Genomic DNA, 22,959 nt, shown 5'->3' with positions numbered 1-22,959 from the left:
TAACTGATTTTAATCCAAGAGAAGAAGTATTGAGTACTCTCTAGTCTCTAAAACTAGCAAAAATACTATAGCTAATTAAATCTAAAAAAATAGTCCGTCCATCTGACTGTACCTTTGGGCCATTATGACCATTAACATTAAATGTGTACAAGAATATATGTAACAATACTAACAAAAGATCATTTCTGCATTTATTTTCAAATGGATCCTATTTACAAAAATTACCCAAAGGAATCCGATTAAAATTAGTGCCACAGTCTTTCAAATGTCTGGAAAATTACATTTATTTTCCAGTTGGCTTTCTAATGCGCTTCTTTTTAGGCTGACCAAGCAGATGATGTTTGCGCATGTGAATGTTCAACATATAAGTGCTGTAGAAACGCATTTCACAGTAGGAACATTCGAATGGTGTATCACGAGTATGATTCTTTTCGTGAGAAATCAGATTAGCCTTTAGGGGAAATTAAGAATTACAAATGCTTTATTCAAAATAATTTTTTTAGGAGACAGATTAATTTGAAATTTACCTTAGTCGTCAACCTAGCAGGACAGTAAGAACACTGAAATCCAAGCGTTGAATCATGCAGGATCTATATTAAAAGAGAGAAAAGAGGATAAATTATTTTGTTACATAGCAAAAATAACAGAAAATAACGTAATGACCTTATGATCCTTTAGGGAATGCTTCGCCAAAAAGATTTTCTCACACACATCACACGTGTACGCTTTGTGAGGATGTTGCGTCAACACATGAGTCTTAAAATCAATCAGAAATAATATTTTAATCTACAATTAGAGACTTCAAAAACACAGAAAATTACAAAATACCTTCAGTTGTTGTGTATCAGAATAGGTGAAGTCACAATTGGGATGTGCGCAACGGACAGCAACAGCTTCACCAGTATGAGTGGCACGGTGTTTTTCGTATGTCAGGAGTCGCCAAAACTGTTTTTGGCAAAACTCGCAGTGATAACTGAGTTTGGCGGTTCTAGATTAACATAAACATTGTCAGAAATACCGATCAAACACGGCACGCAGTTAAACAATAAAAAATGATTATGAATAAATTTGCTTAAAATTATTTAATTCTTCCAGCTAAAGCTAGTTCGAAAAGCTAGAACTTGGAAATAATTACGCTATAAGTGGATTTTTAGCGCCGTTTGGCCCCATATTTTCATGATGTCTTCCGAAGTGTTTCTTTAATGATGTGCTAACATAAAATATTCGTCGACACAAAAATGGAAAAAAGTATTAATGCGCGAAATGGCACTTAAAAAAATAATAATAATAATACCTTTGGGTATAAGACTTTGCACAAATTTTGCACGAGTAGGGTTTCACGTCTGAATGAGTTCTGTTAAAATATTTTAAAATTTGCATACAAGTCATTTCAAGTCGTTTTCTATAAGATATCATAATTACTGTACCTCCTATGAGTGGCAAGGGTAGATTTCGTGCGAAATCTCTTGTCACAAATCGAGCATTCAAACGGCTGAAAAGCATTTTTAAAATTAATGATTACAATCAATCTTCTGACATAATTTACTAACTATTACCCTTTCATTAGTGTGGATTCTTTCGTGATCGTCTAGTAATTGCTTTCTACTACAGGTGTGGCCACAAATGGTGCACATGAAGGGTTTAGCTTCTCCATTATGATTGATTCGAATGTGGCTATTAAGGCTTGATTTGAAAACAAATGAACGACCGCAGAGTTCACATAAATGGGACTTGACACCGCTATGACTTTTAAGATGATTCTTCATACTAGAAACTTTAAGCGTTTTGTTGCATTGCTGGCATTTCGCTAGTGCTATTAAATGAAAACAAAAATATATAGCTAACACATACGAAATAATTAGATAAATAAACTCACATGCAACTTTCTTGGCGATCACTGATGACTTGGGCAGTTCGGGTACTCTATTTTCATTGTTCCTCGGTTGGCATTTATTTGAAGACAGTAAAATGGAACGAGCCAAATCTTTGCTCCTAAAATCAAATGGAAACAACAACAACTTAGTTACAAGTGCTGATGTCTATGAGACAGAGGACAGTATAAGTTTGCTTGAATGCATTACTTGGTATATTTCTCAAATAACAGACGAAGTTGTCTTTGGAGAAAGTATTTTCTGTTTCCTTCTTTTTTCAGCAAGCGCCTCGCCAATTCAAGATCTCTTTGGTCATTTGCAATATCATTTTTCGCTTCCACATCCAAGATTAAATTATCGTCGACTAAACTACGTGAACGACCTTTCTTATGGACTTTTGGTGGGCTCGGTTGGTATTCATAATAATTACTTTCATCCTGGAAGAGATTACAAATGGAAAGTTGGACAAGCGACTCTCCATTCAGCGTAACGTGGATTTTTTCATTGAAGGATTTCATATTTTCAATGTTGGCAAGTTTCAATGCTGCTTTCACTGTTGGTTTCAAAGATGGGTCGCGAGAGATTACTTTTCGGCGGTAATACGGCAAATACACTTGTTGTGGTAATGCGATCAGGAAAGTTGGTTGCTGCAAATGGGACCAATCATTCGCAATTGGTTGTCTCACAGGAACTTTAGGTTGATTAGCCATAAACGAAACGGGGAATAAATCAGATTTAAAAGGTGTGTAGACGCCTAGCCTCCACGTTTCCAGTAGATATGAAACCAAATTATAGCTTGATTTGGCGTATCGACAGGAGCGCTTAACAAGCTTTCGTTCAAGTTCTTTTGAATTGGAAATGGAAGGATGAAAAAACTCGTTGGGATACCGCAAACTCACGGCTGCTCCATCCGGCATTTGTAACGAAAAAGTTGGTTCATCTTCATGAGGAATAGCTTGAGAAATGTCAACAACACCAATGTAGGGCAAATTCTTATGTTCATTCCTTGAAATAGTCGATTCAGCAATCGGTGATGACTCACAGACGGTTTCAGATCGTACTTCCACCGGTGGAACGGGTTGTCTAGTTGTTATATCGTTAGTATCATCGCTGGTAGTTTTTTCCGTTTCGTCGATGATTTTACTAAGGTTATGTGGCTGCAAAATAAGGAACTTTGATGTCGCTTGAGGTTGCTGTTGACTGGAAGTTTTCGTCGGAAGATTTGATGATTCCTTCAGGATATTATTTTCGGAACTTGACTGAACAACATTTTGTCCTGTTGTTTGAGAAAACTTTGATTTTGCTGAAAAAGTGCCCGCATTGCAAGAAAACCCGGGATTGCCAATGCATACTTGTGCGTCATCAAAGAGCTTCATGTAAATGTAAAGCTCACTTATAGTTGAAAACTGGGACTTAAGGTTTTCATGGAAAACTTGCTGACCCCGTAGGAAGTAGCGAAGGGTTCGAGTGTCTTCGTTGATGATTACAGTCTTAACATATTCAAATTTGTTTTCATTCAACCATTTGAATTTTGAGCAAATAAATTCTTGTTTCTGTAAACTTCCTTGTTGCCAGAACCATGATAATGGTAAGGCCACATCCCTGGGGTTAATGTTTTGCTTTTCTGGAATTTTACTTTTTAGAGCTGCATGCTGATCAGAAATGTTAGATTCACCAAGAACAGTAACCTCTGATAAAGCGGTTCTTTGTAGAACCCTTCTTGGTGGTTTGATTTTTGTAACAGGTTTTCCTAAGAGGTTTCAGAAGAAGAAAACTGTACAGCGAGTTAAAACATTTTAAACTGCCAGGAATATGAAAAATTTACCAAGTAGAAGTTTTGGTATTGCCCCATCAGTTAGTTTCCACCGGGATAAATCGTAAACTACTGGCCCATTTTTACCCTCCAAGGATTTCCCTCTGATAATGTCTGCATCTTCGAAGTGTTTGTGGCAAATTGAATGTTTCTTATTCAGCTTCAGGTCTTTACGACCTATTGCTTTCTCCCACTCTTTAACTAACTTCACATTTTTTGGTTTGAAAAAGTGAACTTTTTCCTTGCATGAGGCATATCCAGATTTGCAACCCACAACATAACATGTGGCACCCATCCTATGAAGAGAATGAAAAAATCCTTTACTATTTTAGTTGTCTAGACATGGCTGTAACATGCCTTCTAACTTTCTCACCAGAGCAATTATGGACAAGTATACTCACATTAATAGAAAAAATTAGAATTTCTTGTGTCATATGAGAAGAAAATTTAAATTATCCCACAAAAAAACAGCGTTTCGAACCACCACTGGAAACCTGCAAACATTCTCTCAAAAAAGGTAAACATATGAATAAGCACCACCAAGCGGCGCATATTCAAAAGTAACAAGTCGATTTGAGCGCCGCATTACTTTTTTTAAATATTGATATTTTTTTTAATGAATTATTTATTTCAATCGATCTTTATTTTAAAGAAGATCAGTATCAGGGTTAACTTTAAATTTCATAGTTTCTTTTTCTTCTCACTCCATTCAGCATTCGTTGATTCATTCTTGATTTCTTTCCCGCATATGAATTTTTTCGTGTCTCGATAGAGCGTGCTTTATAGAAAAAATTTTAACAAAACAATAGTCAGTAAATCTGGACTTAACAAGTCGGCAAAAATGTCTTCATACCATTGTCGACGTTCTTAAAGGGCAAGAGGTACACTGAAACCCTTGCGCAGGATTGTGCACAAACTAATAACAACGTTAAAATAAGGTTAAAACACACATAACATTATTTGAGAAATACTGAATGTTACCTGATGGAGAGTTAGATTTAATTGCGTCAAGAAAACTTTGTCGCACAATTCGCAATGAAATACTTTCTCGGGATGACGTTCAATCAAATGTTCCTATGCATTCAATCAAACAGGAGAAAATTCAATCTAGCACATTAGTTTGATGAAATACCTTCGTATAGACGTTATTCCAATCCAAAGGTATGGGTCAAGCCGACCCCTTTGCGTCGCGTTGCAGTGTGAAGGGGTGCCGTGAACAGAAGATTTTTATTTGGCTCGCCCATTTGGTTACCGTATAGGCTTGTCGGGTTAATCGTGCCCGAGGGAAGGAAAGGGTGGAAAGGAAAGAATGAAAAAAAGAGGGGACCAGACTTTCCTTTCCTCCCTATTCTTCCCTCGGGCACGATTTACCCGTAAAGGCTATGCGGAAACCACAATGGGCGAGCCAAATAAAAATCTTCTGTTCACGGCACCCCTTCACACTGCAACGCGACGCAAAGGGGTCGGCTTGACCCATACCTTTGGATTGGAATAAGGTCTATACCTTAAGCTGCTTAAGATTTGAGTACGTAAAATCACAGTCGGGTTGCCCACAAGGAGCGCCAACAGAAGCACCCGTATGAGTCGCACGGTGTCTCTCAAAAGCCAAGACGCGGCAAAATTTTTGTTGGCAAACCTCGCAGTGATAACGTGGGACTACGATTCTGCAGAATAAGAAAATTTATCGTGTTGGTAACAATGAATGAAAAACGTTGTTTTATGTAACTTGTTTGTTTTTAAAACGTTTACCGTGTTCGTGTTCCTCGATTTATTGGAGTTCCTCCATTTTCGTGAAATCTTTTGACGTGTCTTAACAATTCTTGTCTAATGAGAGAATATGGAATTGGTTGGTAACAAAAAGTAATGACATAAAAATTGCAGATTATAAGAAGTACTTCTCAAAGTAGGCTTTTCCACAAATGGTGCACGAGTGACGTTTATCGCTTGTTGGACTAAAGACAAAAATGTCATACGAAACAATAAAACATCTATTTTTTTGCAAAATAAAAAAAAACCTACCCAGCTTTCCTCCGCGTATATCTAATTTCCGAAGATAAGTTTAGAAATAAATATTGAATAATCTTTGATAATTTTTTTCTGGCAAAATAATTACCCTATATGTGGATCGATGGTGCCGTCAGGTCCCACATTTTCATGATGTCTGCTAAAGTGTTTCTTAAGGGATTTACTGTAATAAAATCATGTAGTACACACACAATCACCATTTAGTCAATAAGTGCAAATACCTGTGAGAATACGACTTTGCGCAAACTGTGCACGTGTAGGGCTTTTCGCCTGTATGAGATCTTATAAGGGTTAAAATTTGGCCATTATTTAAATATACTAATTATTTTGATAATATTAAGTCACCTTTTGTGTTTATTAAGATTGGCTTTTGATCGATATGTCTTGTCGCAAATTGAGCATGAAAACGGCTGGAAAGCAACGAAATTTTTGAAAAATATAGTATAACAACAGTTTTTGCATTGAATTACTTAATTACCCTTGCATCGGTGTGAGTCATTTCGTGAATTTCCAATGTTTTCTTATTTGTACACATGTGTCCGCAAGTGCTACACATGAAAGGTTTAGGCACTCCGAGATGATTGAAGCGAGAGTGGCTTTTGAGACCTGATTTATTAGCAAATCCTCGACCGCATACTTCGCACACGTGGGGCTTGTATCCATCGTGAATTTTAAGATGTAATTTCATTCGCGCAACCCTTACCATTCTACCGCATTTCTCGCATGGCATTAAGGCTGGAAAAAGAGAAGCAATCCACTTTTTTAATCGCATTTTTTTTTTAGAATTAAACAATTAAATATCGAGTTGATCTTACGGCGAACATATTTGACACGAGGTCGTTTTGCTTTTTCGGCCATTATTTGTTTCAATTTTTCCGCTGCCTTTAAAATAGAACGAGCCATTTCTTTATGCCTGGAAAGAAAAAGAAATTATTTATTTATTTATTTACTTCACTTTACTTAGATTTCTAACGACGAATTCAACAAGGATAATACTTTTTGTGATTCACTAAATCCCGATGGAGTTGTTGCCTAAGCGTTTTTTTTCGAGTTAGTTCCTTCTTCAAAAAGCGCTGCGCCAGCTCCAGGTCATTTATGTCATTTTCGTCATCTTCACGTTTTGATACCTTCGGCTTTTTACTTTTATTTTGCACAGTTGGCCCTTCCAGTTGATGGATTTCTCCGTTATGAGATTCTACACTTCTGTCGACTGATCTTTTGTCTCGTGCAAGCTGAGGATTCATTGCTCCGTAACTAAGATCCGTAAGAATAATACAATCGGTAGATTCTTCATGGTTTTCATCAACGTTTGAATGCGTAATAGGTGATTCTGATGCGACTTGACACGTGGTTTGAGTGTTGGAAGATTTCTTCGATCTATTTGATGTCTGCCTAGGAACATTCTCTTTAAATTGATTAACATCTTCAATGCATTTTCGACAAGAATTGCTTTTCTTGGAACCCAACAAGAGACAATTTTTCGACCGAGTTTCACCATTTTCTTTAGCCTGTAGATTTGACGATGAGGAATTTTTTTGCGATTTCGGTTCTGGATAGCCCATGCACTCGGGAATTTGGTCATAAACTCGCAAACGATCGATAAGCTGATTGATTGTTGAGAATGGAGACGGAGTTACGCTTAGGATTTCCTGACCTCGAAGGAAGTAACGAAGGGTACCAGTGTCTCCATTCATGATGACAGTTTTGGTGTACTCGAACTTGTTTTCATCCAACCATTTGAATTTTGAGCAAATGAATTCTTGTTCCTTTAGACTTCCTTCTTGCCAAAACCTGAAAACGAGGAAGGGGTAATTGAAGAGGGAAAGAAATAAAAGATGTTTAAAAAAAAAATTTTATATAAGAAAATAAATACAAATAAAAAACAAACCACGAAAATGGGAGGGTCGCTTCTTTTGGATTCAAAATGTTTTGACGAGGTGCTGATGAGACTTTTCCCAATTTTTGAGCAGGATTATTGCCTATTCTTTGAATAACAGGGCGCACAGGTGGAGTCTGCTGATTAAAAGCATTCTGGCAGTTTGTTAAAGGTTGCTGGGTTGTAATTTGTTGAGCTGTTGGTGGCACCTTTTGCAACATTTGGACAGCATTACTTTGAAGTAAATTCATTGTTTTGTTAATCACAATTGGTCTGATGACAGCATCCTTGGAATTTAAGACCTTTTCTCTTGGAACTGGTCTAAGAATTAAAGTCTGGGGAAGCTCACGCTGAACACTTTTTTGAACTACTTGAGGAATGGTAACTGTTGGTGGTAAACTTGCCAAAACCATCTTTGAGGGATATACTTTTGTTACTATCTTTCCTTTAAAATGAAATAAAAATATACCTCAATTAGAAAAGTAAAATTACATTACAATGCATTATATACTCACTCACCAGTTAAAAGTGTAGGTACTGCACCAGCAGCAAGCTTTACACAGGGTTTCTCACGAGGCAGTGGTCTGTCATTATTTGCCTGGCCAGTTTGATTCTGTGGCTGGACAGGTACTTTGATAATATTTGCCTCCTCAAAGTGTTTGTGACAAACCAAATGAATTGTATCCAACTTTAGGTCTTTACGACCAATAAATTTATCCCAAAGCTCGACAGTGTTCTTATCTTTTGGCTTAAAAAAGTACAATGTTTCTTTGCACGGTTCACGTCCAGATTTGCAACCCTCAACATAACATTTAGTATCCATCTTCAAATTAAAAAGCACACAAATTAGCTGATCACTTTTCTCAATCTTTTCTTGTGTTATAGAAAAAGTAAACTTGAATCTCTCATTCGTGCCATTCGTGCACGTAAATTGTTGTCACTTGCCTGTAGCAGCCGACATTGACATGTTCTAAAAATAGGTAACCATGTGAATAAGCAAAGCGTTGCGTGTTTTTTTTTAATAAGGATTTTTTTTTTCGAAATTAAACTATTTGTTGCATTTTTGCATTGCCTTTTTTTAAAGAAAACTTAGTATCAGGGCAGGGGTAAAAAAAGTCACGTGATTACGCGAACCAGCTGAATCACAATTATATAGCCCAAAATTCAATTGATTAAAGTAATTATAACTCGGCTGAAAAAATTTTTAAAAACAATCAATTGCCAAAATCACAGCTTAAAATAGTGATGTCTGGTGGATGATAGAAACAACAACCCCCCAAAGCAAATACATTTGGATGAATAGATAACCACTCTTTGGCTAACTTGGAAAGATTATTATTGCATTTCTCGTCTTGACGACTGGGATAAGCAGCGACTGGAGGACCTTCATCTTCAAAAGACTCCTCTCGATTAGGATAAAGAATAACAGGTACATGATCCACTCCATCAAGAGAACGTAAAAGCGGTCCAATTAGTCTTTCAGGAGTGCAATTGATCCCGATGGCTTTCAAACCAGGAGTTTTGTTCACCCAAACATGTTTTAAAACACTATCCAACGTCTCTCCGTGGCACAAATGTTGTTCATCCTACACAATAAAATCTAATGGGCTTGAATTGCAAAACCAATTTTCTGTGAAATGTTTTATGTATACCTTGCAAGAGAAGGAAATCCAAGCTGGAATATCGGGGGCCTCCTGTTTTAGAAGTTTCAAAATAGCTTTGGCCTCTAACAATGCCGGGAATGTTTCAATGGCCAGATAATCCACTCCGGCTTCAAGCAAAGCCGCAAGACGTGGTCGATGCCACTGGATCAAATCCTCTTCTGTCATGGAATCAACGTAAGCCCCAGTGTATTCCGACATGTCAGCTTTACATGCCCCATAGGGACCGATAGAGCCGGCCACCCCCGGCTTTCTCCGTCCAGATTCTGTGACAAAAGGAGATACCTACTAGTTAAAACCAATTTAACTGATCCAATTGAACGTCTCATGGTACTTACTTTCCTCTCCAATGGATTGCCAAAATTCTTCGCAAGCATTTCTAGCGATACGGACCGAATCCTTCATCATTTCCAAAGCTTCTTCCTGTAATTTTTAGAAAAAAATTAATTGTTGCCATTAGTCTCGATTAACCCGTGAAAAATAATAATAATTGCCCTAACGACGAACTTGGGATAGGCCTGGCAGACACTTCCGGAGATTCTCCGTGCTCATTTGGTAACTGTTGGTTTTGATGATGTCAGCTCCAGCCGCCAAATAGTCCAGGTGCGCTTGAAGCAGCTGGCGACGTCCTTCCAGTTCTTTGGACACCAAACAGCGAACTGACCATAATGGATCGCCTTTGACGAAAGCTCCTCTGCGATAGAGCAGCGTGCCGAGTCCTCCGTCCAGTATCAAAAGTTTCTCACTCATCTCTCCACGTCTGTAAATTTAAAAAAACGTGAGCCAATGATTACTGTATGTTGATTTTGACTGCACTTTCTTATCTTTTCTTTATGTATACTTTTGTGTCAATTGTCGGTTCTTATTATTCGAACGGGGGAATGTTATACAAAGGCATCTAATCAACGATTGTTCACGATATCTTTCATGGTCCTTCAAAAAATGGCGGCCGCGCTGAGTGAGCGAGTATTTCTCCTTTTATTTTATTTTATTTTATTTTTCAAATGCGCGCAAACATATTGAATGGTGGACCAAAAACATGAACAGTTGAGTTGGTAATGGCGCCCAAAAAACTTTTCTTTCGCCAGCGCGTCTTTCAACTAATTGCCACCATGGCGCAAGAAGTCTACTTATATACAACACTGAACTGAATAAATCAATCAAGTCGAATTGTTCACACTATTATATAGAGTTACATGTATAGTGATGGAGAGAGAGAGGCTTTGGCATTCGACGGCCGTCGAACCGCTTTCCAACTATTCGACCCTTTTCTCTCTCTCTCTCTATCCTATTCGTGCGGGCTATTATGTTTCGACTGCTCCGCTCCCGATCTCTCTCACCCCCTCCCACTTTTTTCTATTTTATTATTTTGGTTAGAATTCCCGAGTTTTCCCAACAACACGCAACCCAAAAGATGGCGCAGTTCGGCGCGCGCTGTTCAGTCCGTGTCGGGCTGTCAGCGGGATCAGCCGCTCCGTTCGAGAGCTCCCGTTTTGGTTGTTACACATTTCTTCAAATTTAAATCATCGTCCAGTGCGATTATCTTATTCTGTGAGAAATGATGTCATTCGTCTCAGTGGTGACTTTAAAGTGAGTGCAATCAAAAATATCCACGGCTCGTGTCAAAATCGAAAAAGTGTTTGTTTATTCTTTTCTTAATTCGTCGTGCAAAATGTTTGTGACAAGGAGGAGTGGGGGGCACGTGGCCAGTGACTAAAATAAATCTTCTGTGATGAATCTGCGTCTACTTATCGTTGAAACGAGCTGATGAATGACACAAGACTTCATCAAGAGTCGCTTCGTTCTAGTCGGATAACATAATGACGACCCGTCAATTTCCCGTAAGTTCCACCATTTTTCCACCGTCTTCGTTCTTTGGCTGGCAGGAAAGCGGTTCAATTGAGAATCTACTCCGCAACACACACGCACAAAACAGTGTGTGTGTATATAAAGACGAGCCAAATAGCAGTAGTACACATACGTCGAAAAGACGAGCCCCGAAAACGTCTCTGAATTGTAAAGAAAACGGTCGTTAGGGGGTCCCAAGTTGAAGCTCTACACAAACAGCAATATAACACACAACTATCGCTCCTCCTCAAAATAGGAATAAGAAGAAAAAGAAGGGGGAGAATGTTTTGAATTGACGAGTTTGAATTGATGTCAGCCACAGCGTTTCACCCGAGAGAGGCTGCTGGTTGGGGGCTTGTGAATGGCACGGGCTATAGCGTGAATCCCGCAGACGCAATGTGAAAACCCAATGCAACCCTCTTTTCATTCTTTCCATCTTTTTATTTATTTATTTTTTGATTCCGGCGTATATTTACTATAGAAAACTGACATTTCTTTCTCTACGTCTAGCCCCGTCGGTCCGTTCCATGAATACAGCGACCGATCAAAGGCTATTCAATAATGCACTATAGAAGCCGAGACTGAAGCCTCGAACAAGTCTCCCGCAATCAGATGACGTTCTCTCTCTCTCAACAGTTTCTTTTCACAGCCGCGACGTCGCCCCCTGCCGACGTAGGGGGTTTCAACAAAACACAAAGTTGACACGGGATGACGCCATCGCTCACCAAAACCCATAGAAAACCAATTTTTTTTTTAAATGATCAAAAAATTTCGAAATCTTTTCAGAAGGATTTTAATTTTTGTTATTATTCTAATGCAAATGTCTAGTATTTTTTATTTTCATTTGTGTTTGTGTGCGAGAAACACAATTGAATCTCTCCGGGCGGCCATGACAATGTATATATCATTTCTAAACTTCCCTTGCCGTGTATAGTATATATGCGAGGTACCATCTTTTGATATCTCAACAAAAGGAATAAATAGAGTGAGGATGAAAAGGTTAGACATGTGCTGCTGCCGTGCAGTGGATATACATACATGTTGGATCAAATAGGGGGCTACAGAGTGTACACCTAGGTGCAGCTTTTGTTATCCGGTTATTGTCTACACCGACATATATCCCGAACTAAAGAAAAAATAAATAATAATTTCCCCCCAACTTTTTTTTTCATTTCACGATTTTTCTTTTTTCTTTTTGTTTCGACGGTAGTAGGGTATACAATTCGTCCGGTTATTGTGGCACTTGCTTCCGCGATCATTACTGCGGATTTCACTACTACGAACGTGCATAGATGGATATAGATATTATGTAGCGCACTATACGCCACGAGGGGTGGTGGTGGAAAAAGGAAGAGTTGCCTTTTGTTATTGTTGTTTGGCTGCTGCTGCTGCTGCTGGCGAGCTACGCGCTTTTGTTGGGGTTTAAGGTTTGGGTCCGGGGTTGGTGGCAACCGACGACTATTGTGTCACGCTCGGCCATTAGACGGCGGGCGGGCCAAAGCGATGGACCGTACACATTCTAAATACAATACACTGCAAAAGCATAGAGCCAGCGCCCAACTCTCTGCTAGTAGTGTCTATAGGAGAAGCGGGGAGGTGGCCAGCACCTCTTTCCTTTCCTTCCAATGCTCATATATATATATACGTACGTACCACCACCATTATGAATGACGGCGCAATCTTATGTAGCAGCAAGACCCGATAACGCACAATGCTGCCTACCACCACAATGGGCCTTTTCACTGTTGTTGTATACAAGAAAGAAAAGAAAAGTCAAAAGAAAAGAAGAAGCTTCTATAAAACTATAGTACACTTTACTGCTGCCTACATGTATACTACGCTGCTGGATGAAAACAAACAAGAAATGTTCAGACCGGAACGATGTCGCTAATGGATCGTGTGCTCTGTTAAGTGTGTCGCTATATAGACGACCATTTTTCGACGTTAGCAAATGCGCGGCCAGACATTTTCACGGCTGGGGCCTTGAATGGTTTTTTTGGCGACATGTTGACGTGTTCACACGTCAGCTCAGCTCGCAACATTGTGGGTGGTCAACTTTTTCGAGTCTCAGGAAACTGTGACAACATCTTTTTCTCTCCTTTTGTTTCCTTCGACATGTGGAAGGACTTTGGGCTGCTGCTACCGGTGACAAGTTTTGTATCGAGAAAAGTTCTTCCCCCCACCAGCAGAAGACTTTTCGGAGATCAACAAGACAAAAACTGTGCAGAGGAAACGCCCGTGTTGACAAGGAACGTCACAAGTTTGATGTTTTCGCAGAGTCATTCCCTTGGTCCGCTCAACAATCTTCTGAACAACAAAAATTTTTCCCCTTTGAAAATGATGTCATTTTCAACGTCTGTTCAACTTTTATTTTCTACCCAGGAAAAATACTCAAAGGCAGTTGCAGCAGTGCTGCAGGGGGGGGAGTTTTGTAAATGGATACGGATCACGCAATATGTTTGGCGCACCTGATGCGACACCGGAAGTCGACTTTTTTTTTGTGGATGTGACCCAAATATTTCGAAAAAAATAACATTTTTCAACTACAATGAAAAACAGAAGGATGTAAAATATTTCCCCAGAAAAAACATACACACAAAAATGTGTTGTTGAGGAGAGAGAAAAAGAAAATGTGTCTGTCGGGACGACTGGCTGCCACATTATTCTGTGTAAACTCACAATGACTTGAGCCAACAGAGTTTGATGAAGTGCATTGAAGAGCCCACACATCCATTCAATAGAGGAAAAAGAAAACCCCATCATGGCGGAGTTTGTCATTCGGTTTTATAGTTTTGCACACTGAGCGAGAGGGGGTCTATTGATACTATTCACCTGTTCGTGTGGGCTCTAATTCAACTTCGGTCCACACTGCGTATACACGTATGAATAGCCCGTTGATGGCTCATAATACCACCCACCCCCAACATTTCATCTTTTTTTAACTTTTTCAGTCGGGGGGGAGCGGGAGGTTTGAATTCAAAAGAAGGAGGAAACTATATAATATTCTTTGTGTGTGTGTGACGCAAAAGTCTCGCCAGCAGTGTCGGTATTGTTATTTTTATAATATGAAAAAAAAAAAAAGACATTTATCCACCCTCTTTTTTGTCCGTTCTCGAGTTGCGTGTTTTCGATACGTTGTCATAGTAAATAAGGCACAAATGCGAGACAGACGGTTGGCCATACCGCATTTCTATGGTAAGGCCAACAAAGTAGCCAACGATTTTTCTATTCGTCCAGAGAGAAACGCCGACGTGTGTCCCGCGTGAATTTGAATGCGCGTCGCTAAAACGATCCGCCGACGCATTCCAGCCCCAGAAACGGAATGAATACAAAACTAATTCCCGACGTACATAGTTTAGCGATGCGACGTTATTATTTTATTTACCCCCGCCGTTTTTTCGACAATCACAATCTGATGAGAAATGATTAAATTGAGTAAATAACAAAAAAAGAGCGGATATCATAAATGCGACCATTAGAGTCGAGAGCCGCATCCCCCGCCGAGTCTTTGCAACTTTCTCCTCCGCCAGAGAGACAAGTGGGGCGTAATTTCGACCTTTTGTGTGTACGTGTGTGTGTGTCTTATGGCAGGAACTGACTACCGTGAACGCCGAGAGAGAGAGGCACACAATATAATAGTGTACTATATATTGGGTCGTCCCGCAACCCAAAAGAGTAGAGAGAGGGAAACACACAAATAATAAAAGACTCTCTCGGCTCTGCTCCTCACTCACTATCAAAAGGAGCAAACAACAATAGGGCATTCCTTGTGTGTGTGTGTGTTATTTATCTATTAAGATTACCACTATATATTATATAGACTGAGCGGCACAGGGGGGGGGGGCTATATTGGTTCTTGTTGTTGTTGTTGTTGTTGTCATTTGGTGAGAAAGGGAGTGGCTGCGTTAGATTTTTTTCTTCTTCTTTGGCCGTCACACAAATCTCCAGAGCTTCTTCATAGATATTTGTGTGCTACATGTATTGCCTCTCTCTCTCTCCATAGAAGAAAAATAAGAAGAAAAAAAGAGGACGACAGCATCCATCAAGGATATTCTTTTGCCGATCAAACACAAAAGGGGAAGCGCCCGAGGAAGTCTGCGGGAGCAGCCGAGAGGAACCTAAAGTTCCCTGGCTGTGTCTGTGTGTCTGTGTATATACTACACACACAACTATACAGGGCGACACACAAAAGAACAGAAAAAAGGGATGAAAAGAAGAAGAAGTGGATGAGGCATCAGGAACGGTCCTGATGCGCGAGGAAATGAAGTCATAAATTACCTCCTCTTTTCTCTCTCCTAGAACCTCCCCCCTACCATCCACCCCTTTTTGTAAGGTTCTGTGTTGTCGCTCGGTCGGGAGAAACTGTACGAGTTCCCATGTCTAGATGGCAAAACTTGAGTCTATAATAGACAGAATCGACATTGATCTACATGATAATTGAATCACTCTGCTGATCCTTCGGCTCCCTTTTCACCGGCGCCCATTTTTCTATTTTTAAAAAAGGTTTTGAATTTCTTCTTTTTCTCAGAGATTCAATGGGAAATGACCCAGTCGTCGTAGAATAAAAAATGTCGGCAGGTTGCGCCTATTTTTAGAGCGTTGCGTTATTGAAATCTGATCAAAAGAGTTTTGATGATAATAGACGAAACGATGATGAGTGGCACAGCCAAAGGTGCTCCTATTTTCTGATTTGATTTCGGGATGGAATCGGTTGATTGAATAGAGGGGTCGCAACGATTGCCAACGGTGATAGATCTCTGCTGCACCCCAACCCAACAGAGAAAAGAAGATATAAATCCTGACGTTTGAAAAGAATAAGTTCCCGCCAGAGCGCCCGTGGGCTGCTGCTGCTGCTGTGCCCTCCTCCCAATAGCGACACAAGAAAAATGAGATCAGCATCTGAAAGATTCGGGCTCCTCTTCTTCTTTCTGATGGCCCGAGTCGACGTTCTTCTTCTTCTTCTTCTTTTATTATTTTCCAACAAGAGGATCTTTTGGTGGCGGTGGGAGAAACTCGGAGCACTTGCACGCCATCGATTGTCGTGTCCTTCTTCTTCTTCTTCTATTCACCATTTTCTTTTCACCAGTCCCGCGTGATGCGCTCCTCCTTGCTGCTGCTGCTCCTTTTGTGCCGCTACAGACCCTGTCTGCTGCCCTGTGTGATGGCGGCAACAAAAGGAGCCAGCCGACTGCTTTATGACGTATATTTATTTGTGCGGTTCTATAACCTCCTCCTCTTCCATTCGGCCATTTTCCCTCTCTCTCTCTCCCGCTCCTATAGATCCTTCACTCACCCCCCACTCCCTTTTCTATAGAGACGAGATAGATATACATACACACTTGGATCCGACGGGATATGCGGGGGCACAACGAAATATGACAGAGCAAAAGGGAAGAAGAGGCCGAAATCGTTCGCCCATCTCCAAATTCAATCGGCTAAAATCATTTCTAATTTATTACCGCATTTTTCAAACGAGTTTTGCAACTACAGTCGATGCCATCTAGCGCGACATCCGGTAGAATGGAACAATTCACGTTTTAGAGTTAAATGTTTAAAAAAAACTATTGCGCAACGTAGACAACAAGCAATCGAAATTATTATTCATCCCGATACTTTTTTTGTTGCGTGTGAAAAGAACGGACTTGTTTCCCCCCTTCCCTTTTCATTCTACCTATATTCACCGGGTAAAGCTTCTTCTTCTTCTTCGTACCCCTTTACAATACTGATTGATTATTGTTGAAGAATGAGAGACTGTCAACAAAACAGGCAAAGTAAAAAAGAAAAAGGACAAAAAAAAAGGAGGGGCGCACTCCCGATTGAACTTTTCGGGACTCCCGGAAGACTTCGCTCAAAGTAAAAAAGAAAAAAAAAATGAGCGGTGAACAATTGCATTTGATATGTCCCATCAGACAAAAGATCAGTGGGAAAAGATGATATTTTGTTAAATGAATCAGTCAGCAAATTGAATTGTATCCTGGGAGCGCTAGCAATAATTCATATTGAATCAATGTTTTTTTTTTTGAAAAAGATTCGATATCTGAACTTAGTCAAAGCGTCGGCGTCCGACGTTGTTTTCCTATGGCATTTTTCTTTTCTTTGCTTCAATGTTGTCTGCTCCATCTAATGCACAACAATATGGCTGGGCTGGGGGGGTTGGGAGGAAGTGACGTGGGCGTGAGCCGAAGAATAGGTTCTTGCACACAGAAGAAGAAGAAGAAGAAGAAGAAGAGCCATGCCATTTCCAAGCCAAAAAAGGGAGAGAGAAAGAGAAAAGAATGGGCCACCAACAATGAGACAATTGTGTGAGCCTCTAAACACAGAGAGAGGGGAAAAAGAAGGAAGGAACAAACGGGCCATATAGGACGACGACGACGTCGTCGACGGTGTGTGTCTCTGTATATACATGCACTACTACTACCACTGCCAATACAATAGCCTCCCCACCCACTATATATAGCTGCTGGCTATACTTTTGGCTCCCGCTGAAAAGGGGGCGGCTATTATGTAGCGTGCCTTTTGTTTAACGGGACAACAGAAAAACCGTCCGGCTCCGGGTCGTTCAAGTCCCTTCCACACACACAACAGCGTGCATCGTCTCTCTCTCTCTCTCTCTCTTCTATGCATGTGTGTGTGTGTGTCTAGATACAGAGAGTGCAGAAAAAGGGAAGACATGCAGGAACTTATAGGGGAGCATCTAGCGAAGGATAGGGACTTAAAAAAGCCGGGAGAAAAAGAGAAGAGAAAAGAACACACGGACTTTTAGAGACGACGACGACGACGACGACAGAGAAAGAAGAAGGGAGGAAACTATTGTATTGTGTCCGTTCTCTCTATTCGACGAACACTAAAGCTGGTCCCCCCTTCTTCCGTTGTTCTTTTTTTGTTCCATTTTTCTAGCGACTTTCAGCACCCAGCGTGAGTGTATTCGGGGGAAAAGAAAAATGACTTGGGAATCAGGAGAAGAAATTCATCGATAAAACCAACCGCAGTTGGAAAAGACGAAAAGTGGAATCGGAATTCCAAACGGAGGACATTTCGTTTTCTTTCCTTTTAAATACAGGTTGGTTGCTTCTTGGAATACGGGTGAACGTTCACCCAAAAGGGTCAATGGGATCATGGTCAATGCCAAATTTTCAAAATGATTTCACGAGGAGAAGCAATTCGAATAAATAATTGAGTACCGGTCAGATTTCTGATGAAACCATTTTAAACTTGATTTGAAAACAAAAAAAGTCAAAACAAAAGTACGTTAAACAGGATTCACCAAAAAAACAGGCGATTCGTGAATCAAATCAAAAGAACAACAACAATGAGACTGGGCATAATTTGGCCATGTTCCGTGTCTACTTTTCGCAAAAGGAAAATTAGCGGGCGAATCTCGCCACATATTGTTTTTGGGCGAGTTTTGACAACGCCAGCACCACCTAGCGGTGGAATATCAAACTAAATGTGTCGACCAATCGAAATCGTTACCAGGCTGTTACCAGGTGTTTTCGACACAAAAGATTCCGATGATTGACACCCCTTTTTAATTCATTTTACTATAAAGAATCTATCACGATAATTCGACAACAATCAAACGGATTCAGCTCAAAAACAGAAAGTTTGCCAATAGTACTCAGAGACTGACGTGATGTAAAAATGTACCTGTTGAATTCGTTTCTCTGGAAGTTTCTCTGGAAGTCGTCACTCGTCAGTCCGGAAAGAGATGATGTCACAAAATAAGTAGCTTGAGACTATTGATAATCAGACCGATCATGCGTCCATCGGAATGTGTTACTTGACGAGAACAGCAGTCGACGAATTCGGAATGGAAAATAGCAGACGACGAATTCAATCATAACATATGGTGCAGCCATCTAGTAGTCCTTTGTAGAGATTCGTCGGAAGCAGCACACGAACGCAATTAAATAAGCGCTTCGTTCACTTTTGAAGTTCCTCCGGGTTGTTTCAATTTCATATCCTAAAAAGTAACGCAAAATATTTTATTAATATGGATTCGTTGAATTTTGAAAATTATTTCAAAACAAAGTTAACTGTTTTAAATTGTATTCAATGATTGAAAACTGCTTGTGACATGTAAAGGCTTCTTTTGCTCGAATCAAACTCCATTTCTAAACTCGGAAGAAAAAAAAGAGATATTTCAAACTTTTTATACGCCATCTATACAGATTTGTGCACAGAAAACCTACACAGTGCACACAACCGCCACTAGGTGGTTCTTGGCACCGTTCCCTTGGCGTGAATCACGACCGCGCACATCTAACGCATTTGAGGTTATTTTTCCTAAGCCCCCCCCCCTCCCCAATGGCCATTTCTTCCAGTGCATTTGGTTCCCCTCATTTCTTATCCTTTTTCCTCCCAACCCGACCGTGGGGATTTATACGATTTGGCTCCCATGGATGTAACCCAAAAAAAAGCTTCTCCAGTGAGAAAGAAAAGAAAAAAGAGACGAGGAAATTGATGACCTCATAAATAACCGGTAAGTGCTGTGTATAACACACCTAACGCACACACACACACACACACACACAGAGATATACAAGGCACACAGTGCGAGGACCGGCCGAGAAGACGAGAAATAAAAGGGGAGAGAAAAAGAAAAAAGAGATGATGGAGCCGCATAAAAATATTGAGAGAAGAACCCCAGGAAAAAAAAGGGACCAAAAAATATCCAAACGGGAAACCGCACGTCGCATGAATTATGTCAGACTTTTAACATGCAAAGAAGAAGAAGAAGAAGAAGAAGAAGAGTGAAATATACAGAGCTGGGTCGTACATCAGCTCGTAATATAATAAATGTTGAAGGTGGCCAACAGCAGCCGTTAAGCAGCGGCACATATACACACACACACACACACCGGTGGCGCTTTATTTTTATTTCATTTCACATATTTTTTCTTCTTCTTCTTCTTCTTGCATATATATATAAGTCTTTGACATCGATCCACGTCGTCATCCTTCCTCCCTCCTCCTCCCAAAAGTATTTATTTTATTTTTTCTTCTTCTCCGCTATTCGGGTGTCTTAAATAACATTCGAAGCTAAATCATGACTGTAACGATGAGGACGGACTTTTGGGCCTGGTCATGTTTAAAAAAAAAAAAAAAAAAAAACAACATTTTATTTCCTAAGAAGCGCCACCCAGGTGTCAACAACACGTAAAAATTTCAAAGATTTAATCCCATCGAAAGATCCCTAAGTCGATGTCCAATCACGAAAAACACAAAAATCAAAGTTTTTGGAATTTCCCGCTTTTATTAGAAAATGATTTTTTTAAAAGTTGAGGAAATTAAGTCGGTGGCAACGGTTGAGTGGCGACCGACATTTTAGGCGTCAGGTAGCGTCACGGAAGGCGATTTTCTTGTTGTACTACACAACGTCACGATTCAGGGCATGAAATTGCAACCGTTTCTTCGCCCGCTTGTCTACCAGCAGCACCTTGACACGGCCATAACAATAGGCCTTTTAAATGATGTCATACTCTTTTGTCTCTACACGCCATTTTCAAACGTCTAGAACACAAATAGCCAAAGATTTTTCCCATGCGACAGTATTACATCTCTCCCCCCAAACAAAATTTGGTGCGGGGTTCAATATTGTTATTATTTTATTTGTCCAGTTTTCCATGAACAATGAGGCCGTTAATGAGATAAAAGTTTTCTAGACGGACTGTGTGTGGGGTTGTGGGGTTGGGGGGGGGGGGGGAAGAGATATCGTTTTATATATTCAGGTGTGTGTGCACCATCACGGCGTGATGAGTCGGCATTTAAACAATTCCCTCGGTCACACGCACATGTCTTCTTCTCTTATTGCGTTCTCTATCTGCTCCCCTTCGTGATAGATCCTCCTGCCCAAGAAATATAAACGGCTATAGGACGACGAGGTTATTTTGATAAGGAGGGAGAGAGAGAGATAGATAGAGACGGACTTTGCTAGAAAAAAAAGCCCAAGCGAATGTCTATGGGATCGATTTGAATCGATGCGGAAGAGAGTATAAGGCTTAGGAGCCTGGCTGCTGCTGCTGCTGCTGCTGCTGCTCCACGGTGGCCTCATTAGTCCGACTATTGATCACCAGACAGGCGGCCGGAATAGCCTCGCAAGACATGCACACAGCATCTTCTTCTTCTTCTTCCATTCCGTTGGCAAAGGAGAGTGAGCTGCATTAGCAAATCTGCTGAGCAGAATATCCCACACCAACCAACCAACCCCAGGACATTCCTATTTCCCAGGGACGGTAAATGCCAGTTAAAGATAAATCTCATTCCTGTGCTGCGCGTAATATTAACTAAATACAAGATGGTTGTCGACCAAAGGGGATCTTTATATATATAGGAATAGGGCTGCTACCACCACTACTACTACATCCCCCCTCTTCTTCTTCTTCTTTTCTTTATCCGTCGTCTCGTCTCGTTTCGTCGTTCGTTCGTTTTCTTTTGTGTGTGCCAGCCCCGCGCGTCCGGGGCCTATCCTTGCTGATGGAACCGGATGGTTTTATATAAGAGAGAGAGAGACCCTTCTTCTTCTTCTTCTTTTTCCTGTCTTTCCTCGATGACGACGGGGACGTTATTGATCTGAGCTTCAAGGATATAATATACGTACAAAAAAAAAGAATTTTATTTTAGTTTTTTCCTCCTATATAGGCTGGGCACTCGAAGTTTCGGCCGGTTTCGGCCGCTCTATATATAGACATGGGCCTATTATTATTGAATGCTTGGCCTTTTATTTTTTCTCCCCCGTCATTTCACTCTTCACAAAACGCATCAACCGTGACCAAATCAAAACGAGGACAAACACTTTTCTCTTCTTTCAAAGTGTCATCATTTTCTAGGGGGGAATTCCGGCCGTGATTTTTTCACCAGTTCACATACTACCCCAGAACCGGAACAAAAACAAAAAAGAGATGTTTCAATTTTGTTTTTTCCCACGGAGTAAATTCCGCGTTGAAACAAAAAGATGCGCAAGTTGTGGAGGTCACGACCCGATTAACAGTTGAGATTTATCTCGCACGAAAATGAACAATAGATTTTTAAAGAGCACCGGTTTAAAAGGAATAAAAATTATTCAGTCGGCCCAGCTCATCTTTCAACGATTTCAGCCAATGAATCGAACCAATACGGTGCCGGACTTTGTGTCTATGAATGATGATGATAATATTTCAGTGGTGCATTTCAAGTAGATTGTGTAATACTTCCCCCCCCCCCCTCTTGAATTCGACTTAGACTCCTATACAACTTGATAGATGAAAAATAAGGGTGGAGGGGGGTTATATGGCTCGAACCATATAGTACACACACACACACATATAATACTTGTTGAATTCACACACACACAGCCACCACCACCACCACCATCATCATCAGGATGTGCTGTTTGCGTGTGTGTGGAGGAACGCTAGGAACTCGTTTTTTTCCCATGGCTCTCTGTTCCATCCGCTATTCCGGAACGCTCTCTCGACAACACAAACAAAATATTGGATAAGGGAGAGACAGGAGGGGGGGGGGGTTATTTCTAAATCTTTTGTCCGATCGAATTTGATCCCCCCCTCTCCATCCTTCGTGTGTGTGTGAGAAGGAATTTCATCGATGAATGATGCAGGGGAAAACGGGTGGGATTCTTTGTGCAAAGACTATATAAAGTAGGCGGAGCTTATAAGGTCAAAGGGTAAGCATCGGAAATTCACCGCCAGAATTTAAAATGAAATGAAACCGTCGGCAACACTTTCTCGTACACACACATGGGACTTGGTAAGTGTAATTAAAAGTGACGTCATAGTCGATCGATGGTGATGGATGGATTCCACTATACAGTCAGAAAGAATCTCTATTCAAAAATAAAAAGGAAAATAAGAAAATAAGAAAAAAACG

General features: G+C 40.4%; 3 protein-coding genes and 1 long non-coding RNA gene across 6 annotated transcripts in view; 1 reads left to right on the top strand and 3 right to left on the bottom strand.

The window, feature by feature from the left end:
• Window positions 1–169: 169 nt before the first annotated feature.
• On the bottom strand, window positions 170–4,212 carry LOC124340851. Of its 2 annotated transcripts, none has more exons than XM_046793590.1 (12): window positions 4,086–4,212; window positions 3,697–3,980; window positions 2,082–3,621; window positions 1,877–1,992; window positions 1,557–1,813; window positions 1,428–1,492; window positions 1,295–1,354; window positions 1,136–1,210; window positions 829–988; window positions 664–756; window positions 528–590; window positions 170–451 (listed from the first exon to the last, which is right to left on the bottom strand). In XM_046793590.1, coding segments are annotated over exons 1-12 (2,883 nt in total). In that variant the 5' UTR covers window positions 4,088–4,212; the 3' UTR covers window positions 170–283. The 2 variants fall into 2 exon arrangements, with proteins under 2 accessions (XP_046649546.1, XP_046649555.1); XM_046793599.1 differs by having other exon boundaries at window positions 4,058–4,206.
• Window positions 4,213–4,357: 145 nt separating this feature from the next.
• On the bottom strand, window positions 4,358–8,591 carry LOC124340935 (zinc finger protein 567-like). Of its 2 annotated transcripts, none has more exons than XM_046793772.1 (15): window positions 8,105–8,591; window positions 7,598–8,030; window positions 6,706–7,500; window positions 6,525–6,622; window positions 6,188–6,444; window positions 6,055–6,119; window positions 5,931–5,990; window positions 5,798–5,872; window positions 5,704–5,724; window positions 5,580–5,636; window positions 5,434–5,508; window positions 5,189–5,348; window positions 4,666–4,758; window positions 4,538–4,600; window positions 4,358–4,462 (listed from the first exon to the last, which is right to left on the bottom strand). In XM_046793772.1, exons 1-15 carry the CDS (start codon window positions 8,406–8,408, stop codon window positions 4,409–4,411), a joined length of 2,610 nt encoding a protein of 869 aa, XP_046649728.1. In that variant the 5' UTR covers window positions 8,409–8,591; the 3' UTR covers window positions 4,358–4,408. The 2 variants fall into 2 exon arrangements, with proteins under 2 accessions (XP_046649728.1, XP_046649736.1); XM_046793780.1 differs by having other exon boundaries at window positions 8,101–8,224.
• A 147-nt stretch (window positions 8,592–8,738) lies between these two features.
• Window positions 8,739–22,959, bottom strand: part of LOC124341905 (homocysteine S-methyltransferase YbgG-like) — a 65,672-nt gene continuing 51,451 nt past the window's right edge. The window contains exons 3-8 of the mRNA XM_046794864.1: window positions 18,939–19,057; window positions 18,742–18,873; window positions 9,754–10,006; window positions 9,585–9,669; window positions 9,238–9,512; window positions 8,739–9,171 (exon numbers count right to left, since the gene is read on the bottom strand). Of these exons, the coding sequence (XP_046650820.1) occupies window positions 8,800–9,171; window positions 9,238–9,512; window positions 9,585–9,669; window positions 9,754–9,996 (975 nt within the window). The 5' untranslated portion in view covers window positions 9,997–10,006; window positions 18,742–18,873; window positions 18,939–19,057 and the 3' untranslated portion in view covers window positions 8,739–8,799. The remainder of the gene's footprint in view (window positions 9,172–9,237; window positions 9,513–9,584; window positions 9,670–9,753; window positions 10,007–18,741; window positions 18,874–18,938; window positions 19,058–22,959) is intronic.
• LOC124342396 overlaps window positions 10,679–22,959 on the top strand; it is a 37,274-nt gene continuing 24,993 nt past the window's right edge. Inside the window, exon 1 of the long non-coding RNA XR_006918805.1 lies at window positions 10,679–11,087. This is a non-coding gene — a long non-coding RNA (uncharacterized LOC124342396). The remainder of the gene's footprint in view (window positions 11,088–22,959) is intronic.

This window comes from Daphnia pulicaria, chromosome 1 (assembly GCF_021234035.1).
Source record: "Daphnia pulicaria isolate SC F1-1A chromosome 1, SC_F0-13Bv2, whole genome shotgun sequence".
Lineage (NCBI taxonomy): Eukaryota > Metazoa > Arthropoda > Branchiopoda > Diplostraca > Daphniidae > Daphnia > Daphnia pulicaria.
This window is presented reverse-complemented; position numbering and strand designations above follow the sequence as displayed.